Here is a 20,968-nt window from a genome sequence, read left to right as displayed (position 1 = left end):
TAACAGTAGTTTAATATATGCATAATAGAGTTCAAAGTTTCAGAATAACTTATGAGAAAGAAAGCAATAATTAAGACTTTTCTTTTACATTTTAACTAAGAGCATTATTAACAAATTGTTGTTTTGTTTTTTGTTTTGGGGGGTTTTCTTTAGCTCTTAACAGATAATTCTTCCCCAGACCAAGGACCAAATAAGGTTTTTGATCTTTGCGTAGTATGTGGAGACAAAGCATCAGGTAACATTTTAAAAATAACCTTCTGTATGTGTTGTGTTGTTAAAATAACTACCACACTACCATGTTTCTTCTTCTGAAAGTAAAAAGAGCATGTTGTTTTTACAGTTCTCATTTGAAGCCTATAAAATTTGACTGATTTGCCCCCAAAGCTTTTTATTCACCTAAAGATTTTTTTTACTTGAATGCAATTTAATTTGATCTTGCAATGACATAAAATGTATATTTTGAAGAATTGTGAAAAACAGTTTTTAAAAACAAAAAAAGATTTATTTATTGGGGTGGGTGGGGGAGCAGAGAGAGAAGGAGAGAAACTCAAGCGGACTCCACACTGAGCATGGAGCCCCACACGAGGCTCAGTGTCCTGAACCTGAGATTATGATCTGAGCCAAAACCAAGAGTCAGGGGCTTAACCAACTGTGCCACCCAGGTCCCCCAAAGAGTTCTGCTTTTTAAATGTAAACTGAATATGTGGAAATTTTTCTTGAAAGTAAAATCAGTTTTGTCAAAGGAATTGCTTAAAAATGAGTTGTGGTCCTTAATGATACGTAACATTAAGTTGTTAACTTACCTGCTGAGCCCTGTTGCTAGTCCAGGAATATAGAGTAACTTAAATTATTGAGATGGAAAAGCTCTGGTTACTCTTTATTTAATGCTGTGCATAACTGAGCAGCATTTCTCCAAGTACTATTACTAGTACTCAGGGTTATGTCATTTTAGTTATGTTCATTGTTATTTTATGCCAGGAAAGCACCCATGTTCACTCATATATAATCTTTAATCTTTTCCATAGCTTTATTGCAAAAATCTCCACTACAGCTTTTCCCAGAGTATGTTCAATTTAATAGATGTTGCATCAAAGAAATGGCTTGTGAAGTGGTAGGTTAATCAAAGTGTGACAGATTTCTCCAGAAATTTAAAAAGTGGAACCCACAATGAGAAGAGATTACTACAGGGGTACCTGGGAGGCTCAGTTGATTAAATGTCTGACCCTTGATTTCGGCTCAGGTCATGATCTCACGTCGTTAGATCAAGCCCCGTGGAGGCTCTGTACAAGGCGTGTAGCCTGCTTAAGATTCTTTCTCTCCCCCTCCCTCTATCCTTTCCTACCCCACCCCGCAAAAAAGAGAATACTATAGCTCAAATACTAATTGATGTATCTTTTTTTCGAGCAGAGTTTTCAGAATAATATCCTTATATAACATGTAAGAGAATTATAATTTGTAAGTGATCTCAGAAGTGAAAATAGTTTTTACTTATGGTGTTATGGGTGGTTTTGTTTTTTCTCTTTCTGAAATTTTCTGTATCATTGTTAAACTTACTTTACAGAATTAAAAATTCATATTATTTAATATATTTATCAAAGAATATGGTTGTTTCATTCTCTGTTTAGTAACTCCTAAAAAATTTTTCCATGTCACAAACTCAAAAATCTCCATTTCATCACATATATTATTGTTACTTAAAGAGAAGAAATGGGCTTATTTCTATTTCTGTTCTAAAATATATGACTTTTGTGTTTCCTTAAACATCTTGTCTCCAGGGCGTCATTATGGAGCAGTAACCTGTGAAGGCTGCAAAGGATTTTTTAAGAGAAGCATCCGAAAAAATTTAGTTTATTCATGTCGAGGATCAAAGGACTGTATTATCAATAAACACCATCGAAACCGCTGTCAATACTGCAGGTTACAGAGATGTATTGCGTTTGGAATGAGACAAGACTGTATGTATTAGCTTTAAAGGAGAAAATAATTTTAAGAATTCAGGCAACCTCTAAAAGTATGTCAAAATTAACACAATATGTCAATATATATGCTTTTTAATTTACAGATTTCCAACTAACAGTTTAGAAATGTGTACATATGCATGTATTTTTTATTCAACAAGATACTCATCGAATGCCTATATGCTATGCATGTATGTGTGTTTGAACATGGTTTTTTAAAAAAAGCACAACTAATTAGATGCCGGTTTAGTTTCCGATTAAACTACTAAGGTGATAAGTAGGGTAGCTAATATTGATTGAGCTCTCACCATACCTAACTCTGTGTATAGCATATGAATTATTTATTTCTATAGTAAAACACCACGCACTAGGTACTACTCTTACCCATTTTACATTTGAGTAAACAGATTTAGAAACTTGCCCAAGGTCACATAACTAATAAGTGGCAGAACTTGGATCTGAATCTTGGCAGGTTTTTTTTTCCCTCAGAAAATGTACATTTAACAACTAAACCATACTATCTCTTAAGTATCATGAAATAAAATTCCTATAAGTGAAATATACTACCTATATTTTATAAATGAAAATTAAACAGTTGAATTACTTCTCAAAAATCTCCTTGCCCTTATTAACTTTTTGTGGCTCTCTATTAGTATTGTTTTCAATTGATCAAATATTATTTTTTTCAACTCTCACACAGATAGGTAAGAGACTCCTATTTTCAGTTTTTCCTTCTTGACAGTATCTTTTCCTTCTTGACAGTGAGATTTTAAAAAATAAGAATTTCTCTACATTTCTACCACAGCTGGGTCAGGGAGAGAAAAGAGAGCAAGAGATGCAAATTACTATTCTGAAGCAACTTCGTTGAAGTTGGAAATAATTTCTAAAGATTAAGGATTACCTTTAGAGTTCACTTATGGTAACTGTCTCCCATGAGCAATGAGCATTGCTGACCGAATGGTTACATTTATAATTGCCTATAAATTCCTCACTGTGATGTAATAGTTTAATGCATTTTTGTAGCTGTTCAGTGTGAAAGAAAACCTGTTGAAGTATCACGAGAAAAATCTTCCAACTGTGCCGCTTCAACAGAAAAAATCTACATCCGAAAAGACCTTCGAAGTCCATTAGCTGCAACCCCAACTTTTGTAACAGATAGTGAAACGGCAAGGTATAGTAAAAACAAGCAAAACATACATTAAGTAGAGTGGGTCATTTGTTTTTGTTCCCAGTGAAACTAAGGCTAAAATTTATACTTGTTTGTTACAGGTCAGCAGGACTGTTAGATTCAGGAATGTTTGTGAATATTCACCAGTCTGGAATAAAAACTGAGTCAACTGTGCTGATGACACCAGATAAGGTGTGTTTAGTGCAATTAATTTAAAGCTTAAATTTTTTTAAGCTTTTAGTATCTTTTGCCTTTTCTTAATCTCTGCGATTACGTTGGTTAATTGATCTGGTCTTAAATATTCCTATTACAAACTGCTTTTTTTTTAATATAAATGATCAACTATTTGATAGTGTCAAATGACAGCTAAAACAATTTAGTAACAAATTTGATGCCTTTATTCAAGGGAAAACAATCCATAGATCAGGAGAGCACTCTTGCTGAGGGATTTCGGGCAAGAGTGAGTTTTAGAGAACATTAGAAGCAGCAATATGGAAATGGCCTTACTGGCTAGGAGCTTGAAGATTTCCTTGTAAGGCTAGTGGGTCCTGTTTCTTAGGGTAAGGTGAGCTAGTTAAAGCAGAGTTGCAGATTGTGATTGGTGTATGTTAGGTTTCCTTAACAGGTGTTTTCTGTAAGTGCTTGCTGACTTGGGTTTACATTTGTGACCAGGATAGCTTCCATTTTGTGTGTCCTCATATATGAATAACTATCAGTAGAAACGTTCATTATTCCACTAGGACAATTACAGCTTCAAAATGGAAGTGACAGACAAAAGTCTTCTAGGTTTCTTTCATCTCAAAAGTCCTCAGAAATGGAAATTTATATTAAGTGCAAAATTCCCCCTTTTTTTTTTTAAGATTTATTTATTTATTTGAGAGAGAGCATGAGCAGGAGGGAGAGGGAGAGAGAATCTCAAGCAGACTCTGTGCTGAGCACGGGGGCTTGATCTCATGACCCTGAAATCATAACCTGAGCTGAAATCAAGAGTCCGACGGTTAACCAACTGCACCACGCAGGTGCCCCAGGTGCAAAATTCTTAATATTTCTTTTATGCTTCCCTACAGATTTTATAGTAACAAAATATCTAAAATATTTCAGGTGAAGAGAAATTCCTAGCATACCTTTTACTCAAAACATTGGCTTGAGTCAAGAGTAGGAATAGGATTGCAAGAGCTTTCATTATGTGTCTGAGTTATCTGGTTTCTTTTAAAGGTTGGAGTCCTCTTTGAGCAAGGAGTCTCAAGGAAAAAAGGTTTATTTCTGCAGTATTCAGAAACCCCTTATGAGAACAAAAAGAAAAATTTCTCCTGAAGACTTGTCTAGAAACAGATTTTAGGGAGCCTATGATTAGTATTTCTCTCAGCCTGTAATGTGATCTGGTTATATATAAACTGTAAGATTATTCATCCAATTTATGGCCAGGTTTATTATACATTTGTTTGATATTCTAAAGGCACTCTTTTTTTATGTTAGTCACCATACATTACATCATTAGTTTTTGATGTAGTGTTCCATGATTCATTCTTTGTGTATAGCACCCAGTGCTCCATGCAGAACGTGCCCTCCTTAATACCCACCACCAGGCTAACCCATCCCCCACCCCCCTTCCCCTCTAAAACCCTCAGTTTGTTTCTCAGAGTCCATAGTCTCTCATGGTTCATCTCCCCCTCCAATCCCCCCCCTTCATTTTTCCCTTCCTACTATCTTTTTTTTTTTAACATATATTATTTGTTTCAGAGGTACAGGTCTGTGATTCATCAATCTTACACAATTCACAGCGCTCACCATAGCACATACCCTCCCCAATGTCTGTCACTCAGCCACCCATCCCTCCCACCCCCCACCACTTCAGCAACCCTCAGTTTGTTTCCTGAGATTAAGAATTCCTCATATCAGTGAGGTCATATGATACTTGTCTTTCTCTGATTTACTTATTTCACTTAGCATAATACCCTCCAGTTCCATCCACATCATTGCAAATGACAAGATTTCAGGTTTTTTGATGGCTGCGTAATATTCCTGTGTGTGTGTGTGTGTGTGTGTGTATGTGTGTGTGTGTGTGTGTGTGTGTACACACACCACATCTTCTTTAGCCATTCATCTGTTGATGGACATCTTGGCTCTTTCCATAGTTTGGTTGTTGTGGACATTGCTGCTATAAACATTGGGGTGCACGTACCCCTTCGGATCACTACATTTGTATCTTTGGGATAAATACCCAGTATTCTTAAGGCACTCTTAATACTTGAGCTCTGGAATCAAATTTCATCTGCCACTTATTAGCTGCATAACATTGGGCAAGTTATTTGACCTCTCAGTGCTTGTTTCCTTCATCGTCTGTAAAATAGGGCAAATAAGAGCGTCAACCATACAGGTTGGGCTTTAGCATTTTGTTATTAAGTGGGGAAATTTGACCTTTTACCATATATTTTGGAATTACAAGATTTTGCTTCGCTTTATATACGTGCTTCAAGGTTAGGACGGTAGTTACGATTGCACTGACGTATTAACTCCTTTAGGAAAGGAAGACAGCTAAGTTTTGTTGAGAAATTATTTGCCCAGACACTACTTTTCTGTATGTCTTTGTATTAAATTATAACAACCTTGCGTGTAAGTTTCTGACAGATAGTCACAAGATGAGGTCTTTTCACATTGCTAAGAGTTTTCATTGGCAAAAGCTTAATCTAGCTAGATAGGCATGTTAGAAAATGGAAGAAAATAGATATGTTTAAGTTTTAGTTGAAATTAAAACACTTAAAAATGTTAACTCCTTTTACTCATGTATACGAAGCCTGGAACAGTGGTTAGAGCACAGGCTTTCCCATCAGACCTGACTTCCCAGTCTTGCCTCCACTATTTGCTGCCGCAGTGACAATGGATTCTTGTCAGTAATAAAGGGATGATGGTTCCTATTTCACAGGGTTGTTATGAGGACTAAATAAAATACATATATTAGTGGGAACCAAGTGAGAACTCCACACAACTGGTAGGTTTCTCAGTAAATGATTCTGGGACCATTCATTAGTTTAGGAAGCACAAAGATTGTTTCATTGTGTTCACTAAAACCAATTTCACACAAACTGAAGAATTTGATAAAATGTGAACCATCAAGGAAACATGTATTTTCTTAGGATTAAAAACACTAAAAACCGTAAAGGAAGAATTAAATTTCATTAAAGGATTCTGTCAGTTGGCTATATTGAAGCAATTGAAGGGACTCTCTTTAGGTTAGAATGGAATAATTTGAGTATTTAAAAAAGAATGATTCATTTAAACACATCAAATATATAAAAATCTATGAATTTAAAGTGATACTTAAAACTCTTCTGTTACCAGTAGAGGTTGCTAAGGGTATTGACTCATTGCTCTGAAAATTGATAAAGAAAAATCAAGCATCTATCTGCCTTTCCTACAGAAATTATATTTCTGGGTAGTCAAAGAGTTAAGGAGAAGAGAATACTTTTTCACAAAATAATTCTAGCTAATTAGTGAATAAAGAATATATACATGATTAACAAAAATATAAACTAAAGACAAATGGGAAAATATGCAATGTGTAGCAAAAGCCCATTATCTTGGACTCATGGGTGGCTCAGTCCGTAAGCATTTGCCTTCAGCTCAGGTCATGATCCCAGGATCCTGGGATCAAGTCCTGTGTCAGGCTCCCTGCTTTGCGGGGAGTCTGCTTCTCCCTCTGACCCTCCCTCCACTCGTTCTCTCAATCTCTCTCTCTCAAATAAATAAATAAAATCTTAAAAACAAAAACCATTATCTTAAATATGAGATTTTTCACCTACACAGCACCTGGTATTTAACATATTTAAAACAGTGGCTGGTAAAAGTTGGCATTCTAAGAATTCTGTTCAGTAATACATTTACCTTTTTTTCTTTTTTCAGTAATACTAATTTTAATACATTCTGTACAACTTTATAGTTCATATAGTAAGTTTTGGAAATTGTCAGAATTTTAATTCTAAAAAGAACTTAAAAGATCATCTAAGATCGTCTTACAGAGGAAGGGATTGTTGATGTGAATAGATTAGTCATTAAGTACAGTTTTTGGTTTAATGTAATTTTTGTATAAACATTTCCTAGGAAATGTACATCATGTTTTTAAACTTACATTTTCCTCAGAAAGTTTTTAAAAGCTCAGAGCTCTTTGATTTTACTTTCTGGGTTTCACTTATCTTAGAAGTACTTTAATTCTGGCATTTCATAATCTAGAATTGGATATTTCAGACAAAAAGTTCTCTGATACCAATTTGCAGATTTTAATACTTTTTTTTTTTTTTTAAGGCTGAATCATGTCAGGGAGATTTAAGTACATTGGCCAGTGTGGTTACATCATTAGCAAATCTTGGAAAAACTAAAGATCTTTCTCAGAATAGTAATGAAATGTCTGTGATTGAAAGCTTAAGTAATGGTGATACCTCTTTGTGTGAATTTCATCAAGAAATGCAGACGAATGGTGATGTTTCAAGGTAAGGTCTGTTTTGATCTTATTAGTATGTCTTACAATATTCTTATGTTGAATACTATTTACAGAAGTTTCAGAAAACAAGTATTTCTGTTAGATTTAGAAAATTTAAAGCATAGTTTTAACTGAAAAAGCACATTCAAGAATTATAAGATGTTATTGAGCAGGTTACATTCTAAATAATGAGCAATAAATAAATATTATAAGCTTAGAAATGTAGTCATAAAATTAAGGATTTTTTTTTCTTGCTAAAGGTAATATTTTATCTTCTGTGTATTTTTTTTTTTTAGATTTCCCCATACTTTTTTTTATTATGTTAATCACCATACATTACATCATTAATTTTTGATGTAGTGTTCCATGATTCATTGTTTGCGTATAACACCCAGTGCTCCATGCAGAACGTGCCCTCTTTAATACCCATCACCAGGCTAACCCATCCTCCCACTCCCTCCCCTCTAGAACCCTCAGTTTGTTTTTCAGAGTCCATTGTCTCTCATGGTTCGTCTCGCTCTCCCGATTTCCCCTCCTTCATTCTTCCCCTACTGCTAGCTGCTGCTGCAGCTGTTTTTTTTTTTTAACATATATTATATTATTTGTTTCAGAGGTCTGTGATTCATCAGTCTTGCACAATTCACAGCTCTCACCATAGCACATACCCTCCCCAATGTCTATCACCCAGCCACCCCATATCTTTTGTGTATTTAGAGTTAAACATTTGTCTTACCCTAGGCAGCCATGTTCATTTTCCCCACCAATTTTTAATGATGAAAATAGATTTAAAACACTTAATTGAATCAACTACAATTTTAAGTTACACTTTGGGAAACTTATATAAGAATTCTATTTTTCATTCTCTTGATATTAATACATGGGATGTAGAAACTGGATCTCTTCAGGCTTTTTTCACACTGTTCATCATCTAAATGTTGAGGAAACTGCATTTAAGAGTCTCAATAAGTACTTTGTTGAACATGAGATTTTAAGTAACTCTAAAAGGCTTCTCATTGAAAAATATGGGGAGCTATTTTAAATAATTATTTGCTAACATTAGTTCATTATTTGCCATCCTAATCTCAAATTTTTACAGATGTAGCTGTGTTAACACAAGTTTTAAAATAGTTTCTAAATTTTTAAATAAAATCTGTTGTGTGGAATGCAGTAAAGTTGACATAAGTTCTTGCCCTTATTCTTTTTAAATAACTTCTGTATGTAAAGTAAATGGGCTGTTTTCTTGTAGTATCAAATGTATAACTTGTAAAAGCATATTTTTAGACCAAAGTGTAAGGGTTTTTCCTCCTGGTAATTACATAAATTTTTTTAAAGACTTTAATTCTCTGATAATATATTAATATAATACAGCTTTTCATACTATACATATTCAAATTTAATTTGCTTTTGGAAACAGCAAATATGTAGTGTATAGCAAAATAGAGTAGAAATAGAGTAATCAGTGATACATCAAAGTTCTGTATTCTCAATAATTTTTTTAGGCCTAAATATTAATTCCAGAATTTTATGTAGAATTTTTATTTTATTGTGGAGATTGACCAAGCTCACAGCATCTAATGTCTCCTAATAGGGCATTTGACACTCTTGCAAAAGCATTGAATCCTGGAGAGAGCACGGCCTGTCAGAGCTCAGTAGAGGGCATGGAAGGAAGTGTACACCTAATTGCTGGAGACTCGAGCATAAATTACATCGAAAAAGAGGGGCCACTTCTCAGCGATTCACATGTAGCTTTCAGGGTATTTCCATATTTTTTAATATAGTTTTTATGTTGTGTTATCCATTTTGATTTTAACCTTCCCTTCAGAAATCAAAGTATATTTGTTGTGCTTTTGAAGTCAGAAATATTCCTGATGGAATTCAAAATAGCAACTGAAACATACACATCTGGCTATTTAAAGTAATGGCACAATAAAGCATCCTATTTATAAATCATGGTTATAATATCGATTAATGGTTTTAAGTCTATAAAAGCTAGCTTTTAGAACATTTTAGACATAAGTTTTGGATGTTGTTGTTAACTCTAAGTATTGGCATTATGTTTGTATACACTGGTTTTGTTCAGTGCTTTGGTATAAACCAGTATGTGAGACGCAGTTATTCCTTACCATAGTAACTATAAAGAACTCCATTTATTACGTAGTCCCCTAATTAGCTAGCTCTCAGTATTAAGAATGTAAAAATTATTTAATACATTTTAACTTTTGGCTTTTAACTTTTCACACTTTAACCATTTTGGAGGAGGTACATTTGTAGTTTCTTTTTTGCTCCCCTAAATACATTAATTTATGATGGAAACAAGACATGCAGAATATTAGAAAATAACTTTGTCAATCAGATAATATTCAGACTACGGCTATAGATACACGACCATTGAGGCCCTGCATTAAGACTCTGATGTTTTGACCCGTCCATTTTAACCACTCTGTGTCTTTTCTGTGTCAGCCATGAGTACATCAGCAAATCATATGCAGAGTGATTAAAAGTATATAGGAGATTTCAATTAGTACACAGCAGTCTTAGAATACCTCATGGAAATTGTGTATAACTTTATTGTAGATTATAAATTTCCATGGGTTTCTAATGAAAATATAAACAGTTATCAAATAGTGGTTTGTGTGACTGGTACAAATAATACAAATCTAACATTGGCCAAAACTGCATACAATAAAATTTATATTTGTAAGATTTGACTTGGTAGAAGTAGCCACAGAGAAAACTCAAGTGACTTAGTAAATTGTTGTAATTTGATATAGACCATAAAACGTAACAGTGAAACCAATCTTCATATAAAATTTTACCAAAGATAAACCTATATGAAAAAATTAGAAATGTTTTATGTGTACTGTACATGAAAATTTTTTATGGGGGCTGTAAGAAAAGATAATGAGAATAATCAGTGTCATCCTTAAAATTTATAGTAGCTATGGACAAGGGTGGAGCAAGGCAAAACTGATTTTTCCCAATTGCACTTTTTATTCTAAATAAAAGACATGTTTTTGTTGTCTTATTTTCTACTTTTAATTTAAATAGGAAGGAAAGAAAAAGACATGTAGGAAGAGGACCCATTGCAAGAAAAAGTATAGAGTACTTCTATAGAAAGTAGAAATAGTCCTTTTTTAATTGTTGATGTTGGTCCTCAAAATGTTTGATTCTTTTAAATATTTGTTATGGACAGATGAGTTAGGCAAATTAGAACTTTTTTCCTTTCTCTGGAATTGGTTTTTTTCCATACAGTCTTTGACCTGCTGTTCTCTGGGTGTCCTCAGAATCAGCACTGTGAAGTTTCTTGGTCTCCTGACAAAGACAGCTTCTTTCTCTGATGCTTGTTTACATTTCCAGCCTTTGTGAAATCAAGAGTTTTACTTTTCCCTCACTTCCCAGCTCAGTACTTTGATAGTTGGCTTTCTCATTGAGGTTTTATAGTCATGAGTTTCAAAACCTGACATCTGTAATCAAAAACTCAGTTCTTTCTTAACTGTGCTAAATAGCATTTTGTTCCTATCTTGCATTTTTATGTACAGTATAGTTTGCAGCATGCTTTCATGTGTACGTTCTTAGGTTTGAGCCTTAATCACGGTTGTGAAGGTTTGGATTTTTACTGTCATTTGGTGAATGAAAAAAGATTTGGAGGTTTTCAGTGTCTTGTTCAAAGCAATCCAAACAGAAAGGAGAAATAGTCTAATATTGCATCTTGGAATTTGGTTCTGGAGAATCTAGGACAATAGAAATATTAAATATTTTTATTAAATTTCAGAGTTTTTGGTGTGATTTCATATACTTTATTCTTGATTCTTGCAATTTGATTACATAGATCATCAAGGTAGATAGAATTCCCATTTAGAAATAAGTATATGAGACAGAGGTAGGTGATTTCCAAAACTGTTCTCTCATATGTATCATCTCAGTATTAAAACCATAGTCCTTCTGGTCACCATGTTTGATGTTTGGGAGTCATCATCATTTTCCCCATACTTCACTCCCCTCCATTCCCTAATTGAATCCTAACCATTCTTTTGTTTGAATTTCTCCCTTCCTCTTCATTTTTATCACCGTATTTCAAGGCCTTTTAAAATTTCTTACCTGAACTGTTAGAGTAATATCTTTGCTTCCAGTCTCTTCATCTTGTCCTGTGCTCTGGTAATAAAGTGATGTTTGTTAAAAATCAGCCCAGTTATGGGACACCTGGCTGGCTCAGTCAGTTACACCTCTGCCTTCAGCTCAGGTCATGATCCCAGGGTCATGGGATCGAGGCCCTAGTCAGGCTCACTGCTCAGCAGGAATCCTGCTTCACCCTCTCCCTCTGCCCCTCCTCCCCTCTTCACATGTGTGTGCGCTCTCTCTCTCTCTCTCTCTCAAATAAATAAAATCTTTAAAAAATCAGTCCAGTTATGTTACTCTGCTACCTAAAAGCTTTCATTAGCTTCCTATTGCCCGTGTGAGATAAAGTTTATGACCTTTTAGGACCTTCCACATTTTTATTCAGTTGCCCATCATTTTTCAGAAATGCCATCTCTTTCTTAGCCCTTACTTTTTTCTTTTTTTTAAAGATTTTATTTATTTATTTGACAGAGACAGCAAGAGAGGGAACACAACCAGGGGGAGTGGGAGAGGGAGAAGCAGGCTTCCCGCTGAGTAGGGAGCCCAGTGTGGGGCTCGATCCCAGGACCCTGGGATCATGACCTGAGCCGAAGGCAGACGCTTAATGACTGAGCCACCCAGGTGCCTCCTCTTAGCCCTTTCTGTAGCTCATTCTGTTTCCCTTTATTCTTCTATTGAAGCCTCAGCACTTAGTACCTTAGAGTGAAATCTCAGTTGGGGCACCTAGCTGGCTCAGTTGGTAGAGTATGTGACTCTTGATTTTTGGGTTGTGAATTTGAGCCCCACATTGGGGGTTGAATTTACTTTTAAAAAAAGAAAAGAGATCTCAAGATGTAAGTGCTGAATTATAATGTGTAATCCAGGGTCACACAACTAATGACATGTTGGGAATAGAATTCAGATCTCCTAACTCAAGTCAAATGATTTTTTTAAAGTTCTATCATTTAGCTTATTGTCAGAATTACAGAAAGTGCTATAAAGGTAATGGTAGACAAGTAACTTCTAAAATGGGTAGCCAAGTTTAATTCATGTCAACACTCTTAAAAATCATCTCAATATATTGGGGCACCTGGGTGGCTTAGTGGGTTAACTATCCAACTCTTGATCTCAGCTCAGGTCTTGATCTCATGGTCTCGTGAGTTCTTCTAACCCTGTGTTGGGTTCCATGCTGGCCATGAAGCCTACTTAGAAAAAAAAAAATCATCTCAATGTACTGAATGTGTATCATTTTTAAAATGTGTGTATTTCAGTTTATAAACCTAAAAGTCCACAGGCAGTTTTGGGACGCTCTTTAACATCTTCAGTAGAAACTCATCTTCTCTATATAGAGGAAGAAATCTTTGTCTTTGCAATCTAAAAGACTTGTTGAATAAATTCTTGTTTCTTAAGCCAGTACTGGCTGATTCATGATGCTAGAGGTGTATCTTGCTTTAAGAAAATTAAGTATTAAAACAGATAAATTATGAGATATTTCTTCTCTTTATAATACATGCATACATACAATGCATGGCAGTCTTTTAAATAATGAATTCCTCTAGTATGTATTGCAAATGATTTCAATTTTATGATTAAAGCACAGAAAGTTTTCAACATTACCACCACTCTTGTGTCAGTCAGGGTACATCTGTATCTTTTAGCCCTTTTGTCTAATTTTTAATACTGTAACTATTTTACTTTCTTAAAAGTGACTAAACTATTTGTTTAAACAACAGTTGTTGTTTTACATCTTAATTACTCCAACCCCCTAAAACTAGTAATCTCTGGTAATTCCCCTGATCTTTCAGGCTTTTCCCCCCCTGTACTCTCCTTGGGCAATTCTGAAAAGGTATGATAGTTCCCAGTTTGTTTTTTATATACTTACATATAGAAACAGTTACATCCTGATAATTACATTTAAGATGTTTAATATCTGCTTGCCTACAGTTCTATTAAGAATTCTCTTTAAATAGTGGCATTTTAATTTGCTGCTCCAGTAAACATTTCTCAAGCATTTAAAAAATATTCTCAGGGTGCCTGGCTGGCCCAGTTGGTGGAGTGTGTGACTCTTAATCTCAGGGTTGTGAGTTTGAGCCCCACATTGGATGTAAAGATTACTTAAAAATAAAATCTTTAAAAAAATTTTTTTCTTTTTTTTTTTTTAAGGTTTTATTTATTATTTATTTGAGAGAGAAAGCACATGAGAGGGGGGAGGGTCAGAGGGAGAAGCAGACTCCCTGCTGAACAGGGAGCTTGATGCGGGACTTGTTCCAGGGACTCCAGGATCATGACCTGAGCCGAAGGCAGTCATTTAACCAACTGAGCCACCCAGGCACCCAAATAAATTTTTTTTTAAATAAAAAATATTCTTCTCAGAGCACCTGGGTGGCTCAGTTGGTTGAACGTCTGCCTTCGGCTCAGGTCATGATCCCAGAGTCCTGAGTCCCGGGATCAGGCCCTGCATGGGCTCCCTGCTTAGTGGGGAGTCTGCTTCTCCTTCTGCCCCTCAACCCACCCGTGCTCACTCTCTCTCTCCCTCTCAAATAAATAAATAAAATATTTAAAAATATATATATATATATTCTTCTCATACATGAAATTTCAACTGTTAATTTCTCTGTTAAATAGTTTTATTAGTTGGCACCATTTATAAATAGATAAACCATTTGTGGCTAATAATGAACAAAGGCAGTTAATATTTTTTACCTAACATGTCTGGAGAATTTTTGTATCATTTTGATGAAAACCTTTTGATCTGTTAGGCATCATAGACACTTTGGAGAATCTGATTAAAGCTATCCTTTCCTCAGAAAAATACATATGGGTACATCCACCTACTCTACCCCTGAGGTAGCCACTGTTAACTGTGTGATAGATCTCCATCTGTCCTTTTTATATATACATACACACACACTCTCTCTCTCTCTCTCTCTCTCTCTCTCTCTCCCCCCCTTTCTCTTTAACATAAATTAGGTCATCTACATATTGTTTCGTAGTTTTTCCACTTAGACGTCTGTGAGGTATTTTTTTTCTATGCCATTACATCTCAGTTTATCTCACTAATTTTAATGCCTACAAAGTACTCTATAGCATAGGTTATTTTCCTTAGTGATAGAAATTTAGGTCATAGATGAAATTACATTTCATTTATAGTAATGAAAGTTCTCTTTAACAAGCTTTTCAAAAATGCTTCTGATGTGGGATATTTATTTTCAACAGTTGACACACACTTAAAGTAACTACCTGAGGTCAGGAGTACAAACTGACAGCCTGTGAGTATTATAGTCACAGACACAATTTGTTTTACCTGTAGATTAAACAGGGAGTTGCACACAGAACCTGCTCTTTGAAAAATAGAGCAGGCAGTCCTTAGTCCAAATTGCCATATGTTTTCAGTATATGGAATTCGAGTCCCAGGTAAAGGAATATGCACTTCCCAGATGGCACCAGCAGGCCCACTTCACTCATTATTCTCCTGACCCTGTAAGATTTGAATTTGGTAACTGCCCATAGCCTGCATGAATGGAACATTTAACACACAGGATTGCTCTTTAAACAACTATACCATTATTGATAAAGGAAGAGAAGAAAGGAAAAAAAGCACATTGTTAGACTAAGAAATAACTTAAAACACAACCAGAGAATATCATACCTGATATTTATTAATGGGATTCTGTTTGTCTGAATATTGCTTTGTTAGCAACTATGATCTACTCATTCTAAATCCTATTTATAGCTGTAAAATCCAGTCACTTGGATTATTTCAAGATTTGCCTTTTGGTGAATATATCAACCTCCTATTTGATATGTTTACATGTAACTTTTTCAAAGAAATTATCATTTAGAACTGTCATAATTTACCTCAGTCCCTGTTCACACTAGCTCACCATGCCTTCTCCTATGCCTGAGTACCTGAATGTGCACTACATTGGGGAGTCTGCCTCCAGACTGCTGTTCTTATCAATGCACTGGGCACTTTCGATTCCTTCCTTCCAGGCTCTAGGGTAAGTGTTTTGAAGTCCTTGAGTATAAATATGATTTTATCGCACAAATGTACACTAAGCAAGAACTTTTATTTTGGATGGATTTGTATTAAAGGAAAAAAATGGTATAACATTATATAAAGTTTTGTTATTTATATGACAGATTATGGCAGTTAGTATTTTCTTATATTATTTTTATATAGGAAGGGTATCCATGTTTCATAATTTGACTGAGTTAATAATTCAAGTGGAATATATGCAGTGGAGCTGATAAATCATGGCCAGCATTTGTAATAGGCTGTCTTTGACCTGAAGATAGGGAGGCTGTAGGTATGCCCTGGATGTTTCCCTCCCAGCCCCACTGTTTTCACTGTTCATCTCAGGCATGTTCATAAGGAGCTGAAACTTGCATACAGTGAATGTTTCAAAATAGAAACAGTTGTTTTCCAATCTGTGATTACAAAAAGTGGGGAAGGGGGAGATACTGTAGACCCCATAGTACCACAGTGATAATTTGGAGATACTTACCACCAAGAAACACAGCAGTAATCTGTATTACGTCTGTATTACCTGATGTTTGCCAGATCTATTTAGATTGTGTTAAAGTAACTGGTATGAAGAGCAGAGAGACCATGGAAAAAGTTAAGTCAGTAGTTAGAGAAGTATTTTTCTAGTCACAGGGCCCTACTCACCAACATGATTTCATGAATAATGTGCTTTCATATCTTATACTTCTGTTCTCCCATTTGCCAAAGGAATGATAACTGTCCATCCTTCATTCTTAGAGTATTTAATATGACTAAGAAATATCTCAGTCATGACTTTAAAAAGCATACATAGGGGCACCTGGGTGGCTCAGTCAGTTAAGCGTCGGGCTCTTGATCTCAGCTCAGGTCTTTTTTTTTTTTTTTTAATGTTTTTATTTATTTATTCATGAGAGTCAGAGAGAGAGAGAGAGAGAGAGAAGCAGAGGGAGAAGCAGGCTCACCACAGAGCAGGGAGCCCGATGCGGGACTCGATCCCAGGACCCCGGGATCATGACCTGAGCCGAAGGCAGACGCTTAACCATCTGAGCCACCCAGGTGCCCTCAGCTCAGGTCTTGATGCTCAGGGTCATGAGTTCGAGCACCACGTTGGGCTCTTCACTGGCCATGGAGCCTCCTTTAAAAAAAAAAAAGGCACACATAGAACCCCAGTATAATTTGGTGTTGGTTATACCATGCATTAAGTCACATACTTAACTAATATAGTTACATAGATTAAAAGCCTAATTTAGAATGGTTAACCTTTAGAACTGTTAGCCCTTTCTCTCAAAATAATATTTAGTTTTCAGAATTTCTCCAGTCTGCTTTTTTTAACAAAGAATTAAAATATGATATAAATTTACATATTAGCAGTTTATTTTAAAGGGTTAGGTTTACTTAGTTCCCTAAGCTTTTAACTGGAGTACTTTTGTGTTGAAAAGTAATCTGGTGATATTTGTTATAATAGGCTATCAACTATTATAGTAAAAAAACAAAAACAAAAGGAACGATTTTTAGGGAGTGCTTTGAACTCTTTGAATTATTTATATAACATTATTGATCTTTAGTACTTCTGTTAAATTAAGTGTGATTATCCTATGGAAACATTCTCCACAGGGTACCTGGGTGGCTCAGTCGTTAAGTGACTGCCTTCGGCTCAGGTCGTGATCCCAGGGTCCTGGGATCGAGCCCCGCATCTGGCTCCCTGCTCCACGGGAAGCCTGCCTCTCCCTCTCCCACTCCTTCTGCTTGTGTTCCCTTTCTCGCTGTGTCTCTCTCTGTCAAATAAATAAAATCTTAAAAAAAAAAAAAATTCTCCAAATGTTAAAGAAACCAAAAATAAAACCTGAGGTTTCCATTTATAATCCAGTCTTACAGTGGCAGCCACATTTCCCTCTGATCTGTACTGAAAAATGGTTTTAATGTAACAGCCACAAGATTCTTTGCAATCAGAATTAACCATTGGTGTAGCATGTGAGGCCATTAATCGCTACATAAACTCTTACTTATTGTCCCCATCTAGATTGTTTGTAGTTCAAGTTAATCAGATGGAAGAGGACTAAGTACTGATGATGGGAAATTCTGTTGAGTGGTAATAAAAGCTATTCTGAGTCTCCTAGAAACTGACATTGGTTGCATTTTTATCCGTAGACCCAAAACTTGGAAACAAAGCCCTAATATTGCAGAGAGAAACAGATAAGCAATATTAATCAGTTACTAAAAGTCGTTTGTTTTGATTACTTATTAAATGGAGAACAGTAGCTTCAAGAACCTTTCAAACAGTGGGTGGTTAATACTGTCTGTATTGTACAGTCCTTTATGTTTTACAAGGATTTTACTTTTTAAGATTTGTAGTTTCAAAACTTACAGGAATTCAGTTGTTCACTTCTACCTGCATAATTTAGGTGATTACACCGTAGTAAGTTCAGTTACGGGCACTTGGCATGATTTGTCAGCAGTCCTCTCTACCTGGATTCTCATAATATAACCTGAAGTTCTAAACCACCACTATTTGCTACAGGAGACTTTATTTTTTGAATAACTTAAGAAACCTTCCATAAATGCAAAGTCTGAAAGTGGAATCTTTTTTAAAATCCCACTGAAACAAAGTAATGTTTACTATAGATGTGGGTTTAAAACCAGCTTTATTGGGCACCTGGGTGGCTCAATTGGTTGGGCGACTGCCTTTGGCTCGGGTCATGATCCCGGGGTCCTGGGGATCGAGTCCCACATCGGGGTCCCCCTGCTTGTGCTCTCACTCTGTCAAATAAATAAAATCTTTTTTAAAAAATTAAAAAAATATAAAACCAGCTTTATTGTTGTATCACTGACTACTTTTCCCTAAGGACCATGCCTTCCTTTCAAACACATGCTGCTAGGTAAAGTGTAATGCCTTGGGTTTATTTGTATAGAAGAGAAATGGTTAGGTTATCCCCACGTATACGTGACTTCGGAAGTCCTATTTTATCAAAATAAATAGTATAAACAATTATCTGATCTCCAATTCTGAGTACTATGTACATATTTTAATGAACTTAACAATATAGAAGACTAGTTAGAGAAAAATAACCTATGCCCATTTGTAAAAGAAGTTGACATATTTACTGTTATGCAGCCTAATGCCTCTATTAATTAACACTGGCATTGTTTCAGTGTACCTGACTGATACTTTAATTACCCCTATCCAGCTCCGTTTGCTTTTCAAAGGAAAGATGTTTAGAAAATAGGTAGTATAATGTGATTACAATAGTTACTTGTTTTTAACAGAAAAAACAAAGAGCAAACATGCTCTTACTGTCACAAAATACTAGCTGTAAAGGGGAGTCTCTACTGAGAAATTTGACTTTAGCATTTTACTTGCTAAAACTTTAATGAGTTATACAAAAGCATAGATTTTGAACACCTGGGTTCAAATTCTGGATTTGTTCATCTGCTAGCTTTGCTACTTAACTAGGCTCTCTTTCTCCATCTATAATTTAAGAGCAGAAGTGCGTTCTTGCTGGCGAAGCTACTTAGCTGAGATGAGTGTAAATCATCTAATCCAGCGCTACTGCAAACTAGATTATCAGTGCTCGTTTTCCTTCATTCTCTTAGGAACCTTCTCTTTAAAAAGGACTTGCTGTTTTCCTTTCCTAATGAACTTTTTAAAAACATTTGAACGGCATAGCTAGCTATACTACAAGGATATTTGGGGTTTTGTTTTGGATGAAGATGTAAATATATGTGTCTTTCTGCAATTAATCTCCATATTTAGTTCTTTCACTTTTCCTTTGGAAACAGAGTAATCTGGTGGCTTATTCCTCATTTGCCACTTTTTATCATTTTTCCTTTAGGGTACTCATAACAATTTTGGTGTCCCTCATCCTCTGCCCGGTTACTCCTTAATCTTTTCTCTGAGCCTCCCACAACAATGTCAAAATACTTTCATCCTACTAGGTATAACACAGGCCAGAAAGAGCTTTGACTTTTTTTTTTTTTTGTCAGTTGGCTCTGTTCATTTTCCTATCCTGTGTCCACTAATTACCTTAGTTAGCTGTTTCCTCTTTAAAACTTCAGACTCAGAGGTTAAGGTGAAAACTGAATTACTGTGAACTTTCCCATCATGTTTGCTTTTAACCTTTTCCTCCTGTTTAATAAAATTTTAAAGTAACACTGAAGTATAGAAATATAAAGTAAAACTTCATTCTCCAGAGGTAACTAACCCCACTAATTAACAGTTTGGTGTCCTCCCAGACCTTTCAGCGCCATATTTTAACAATCCATTACACACTTGCATATCCTCTTCTTTGCCTTTCTTTTTATACTTAGAAGACGGGTGTCTTCCTATGTCTGCACATGTCAGTTTTACCCTGTTCTCCTTAATGGTTGCCTAGTATTCCCTTTTACAGGATCTGTTATTGATTTACTCATTCTTTATTAGTAGACATTTGGGTTCTTGCTAATTTTCTTATTCTATCCAGTGCTACAATAAGCACTGTAGCATTGTATGTATAATTTGCCTACTTTGTGTATTTCTATAAAATAGGTTCTTACAAGAGGAATAGCTAAGTCTCAGAGGGTATATGTTCTAGTTTTTTGATAGATACTATTAAATTGTCCTCCAAAAAGATGTTGAGCCAGTTAACACCTCAGCAATGCTTACGTGAGAATGAATGCTTATTTCCTCACACCATCCTCAATTCTGGATTTTAGCTGTCTTTTCTGATACATGAAAATACTATCTTGGCCTCTTTTATTTTCTTTGATTTTAAGATTTAAATTTTACATCATTTTTTATATGGAGATTTGAAAATACTGATTTTCTTTTCATTTAAACTTCACTTTCAAATAGATTTTGATTGCCATAAGAAATTGGCAATACCCTAGATCTTTTTGTTTTTTAAGTTCTTTCCCATCTTTCTCTACTCAGATGTCAGCCCCTCAGACGGGCCTTCTCCAGCCACCTTACCTGAACACCTCCCCCCCCGTTTTTTAATGCATAATCCTACTTTATGGTAATGTAGAATTTTTATTACCTGAGAGAAACCTAATGTATATATAACCATATGCATGTGTACATAATATATAAAATATTTGAAATGGTATATTTTTATGTTTACCTTCTGTTTCATGAAGGCAGACTTAATCCATCCTGTTTATTGCTGTTTCTCCAGTGCCTTGAATAGTGCCTGGCATATACTTTATGGCATCCCTTATCCACATAATTCTTACATTTACATCTCCTAATAATGAGAGCAGGGAATAGGACGTGTAGTTTCTCTTCATTTTAT

General features: G+C 35.3%; 1 protein-coding gene across 6 annotated transcripts in view; it reads left to right on the top strand.

Annotated features, from left to right (window-relative positions):
- The window catches only part of NR2C1 (nuclear receptor subfamily 2 group C member 1), a 46,200-nt gene that overhangs the window by 16,033 nt on the left and 9,199 nt on the right, over nucleotides 1-20,968 (top strand). For 4 of the 6 annotated variants that reach the window (XM_028105456.2, XM_028105455.2, XM_028105458.2 and 1 more), the window contains exons 4-10: nucleotides 154-235; nucleotides 1,776-1,955; nucleotides 2,982-3,129; nucleotides 3,228-3,318; nucleotides 7,426-7,610; nucleotides 9,189-9,354; nucleotides 15,575-15,696. In XM_028105456.2, coding sequence (XP_027961257.1) covers nucleotides 154-235; nucleotides 1,776-1,955; nucleotides 2,982-3,129; nucleotides 3,228-3,318; nucleotides 7,426-7,610; nucleotides 9,189-9,354; nucleotides 15,575-15,696 — 974 coding nt within the window. The remainder of the gene's footprint in view (nucleotides 1-153; nucleotides 236-1,775; nucleotides 1,956-2,981; nucleotides 3,130-3,227; nucleotides 3,319-7,425; nucleotides 7,611-9,188; nucleotides 9,355-15,574; nucleotides 15,697-20,968) is intronic. The other 2 variants (XM_028105461.2, XM_028105459.2) reach the window with 2 other exon arrangements.

This window comes from Eumetopias jubatus, unplaced genomic scaffold, assembly GCF_037043125.1.
Source record: "Eumetopias jubatus isolate StellerSeaLion01/CBP00866 unplaced genomic scaffold, mEumJub1_p1.0 scaffold_8, whole genome shotgun sequence".
Classification (NCBI taxonomy): Eukaryota; Metazoa; Chordata; class Mammalia; order Carnivora; family Otariidae; genus Eumetopias; species Eumetopias jubatus.
This window is presented reverse-complemented; position numbering and strand designations above follow the sequence as displayed.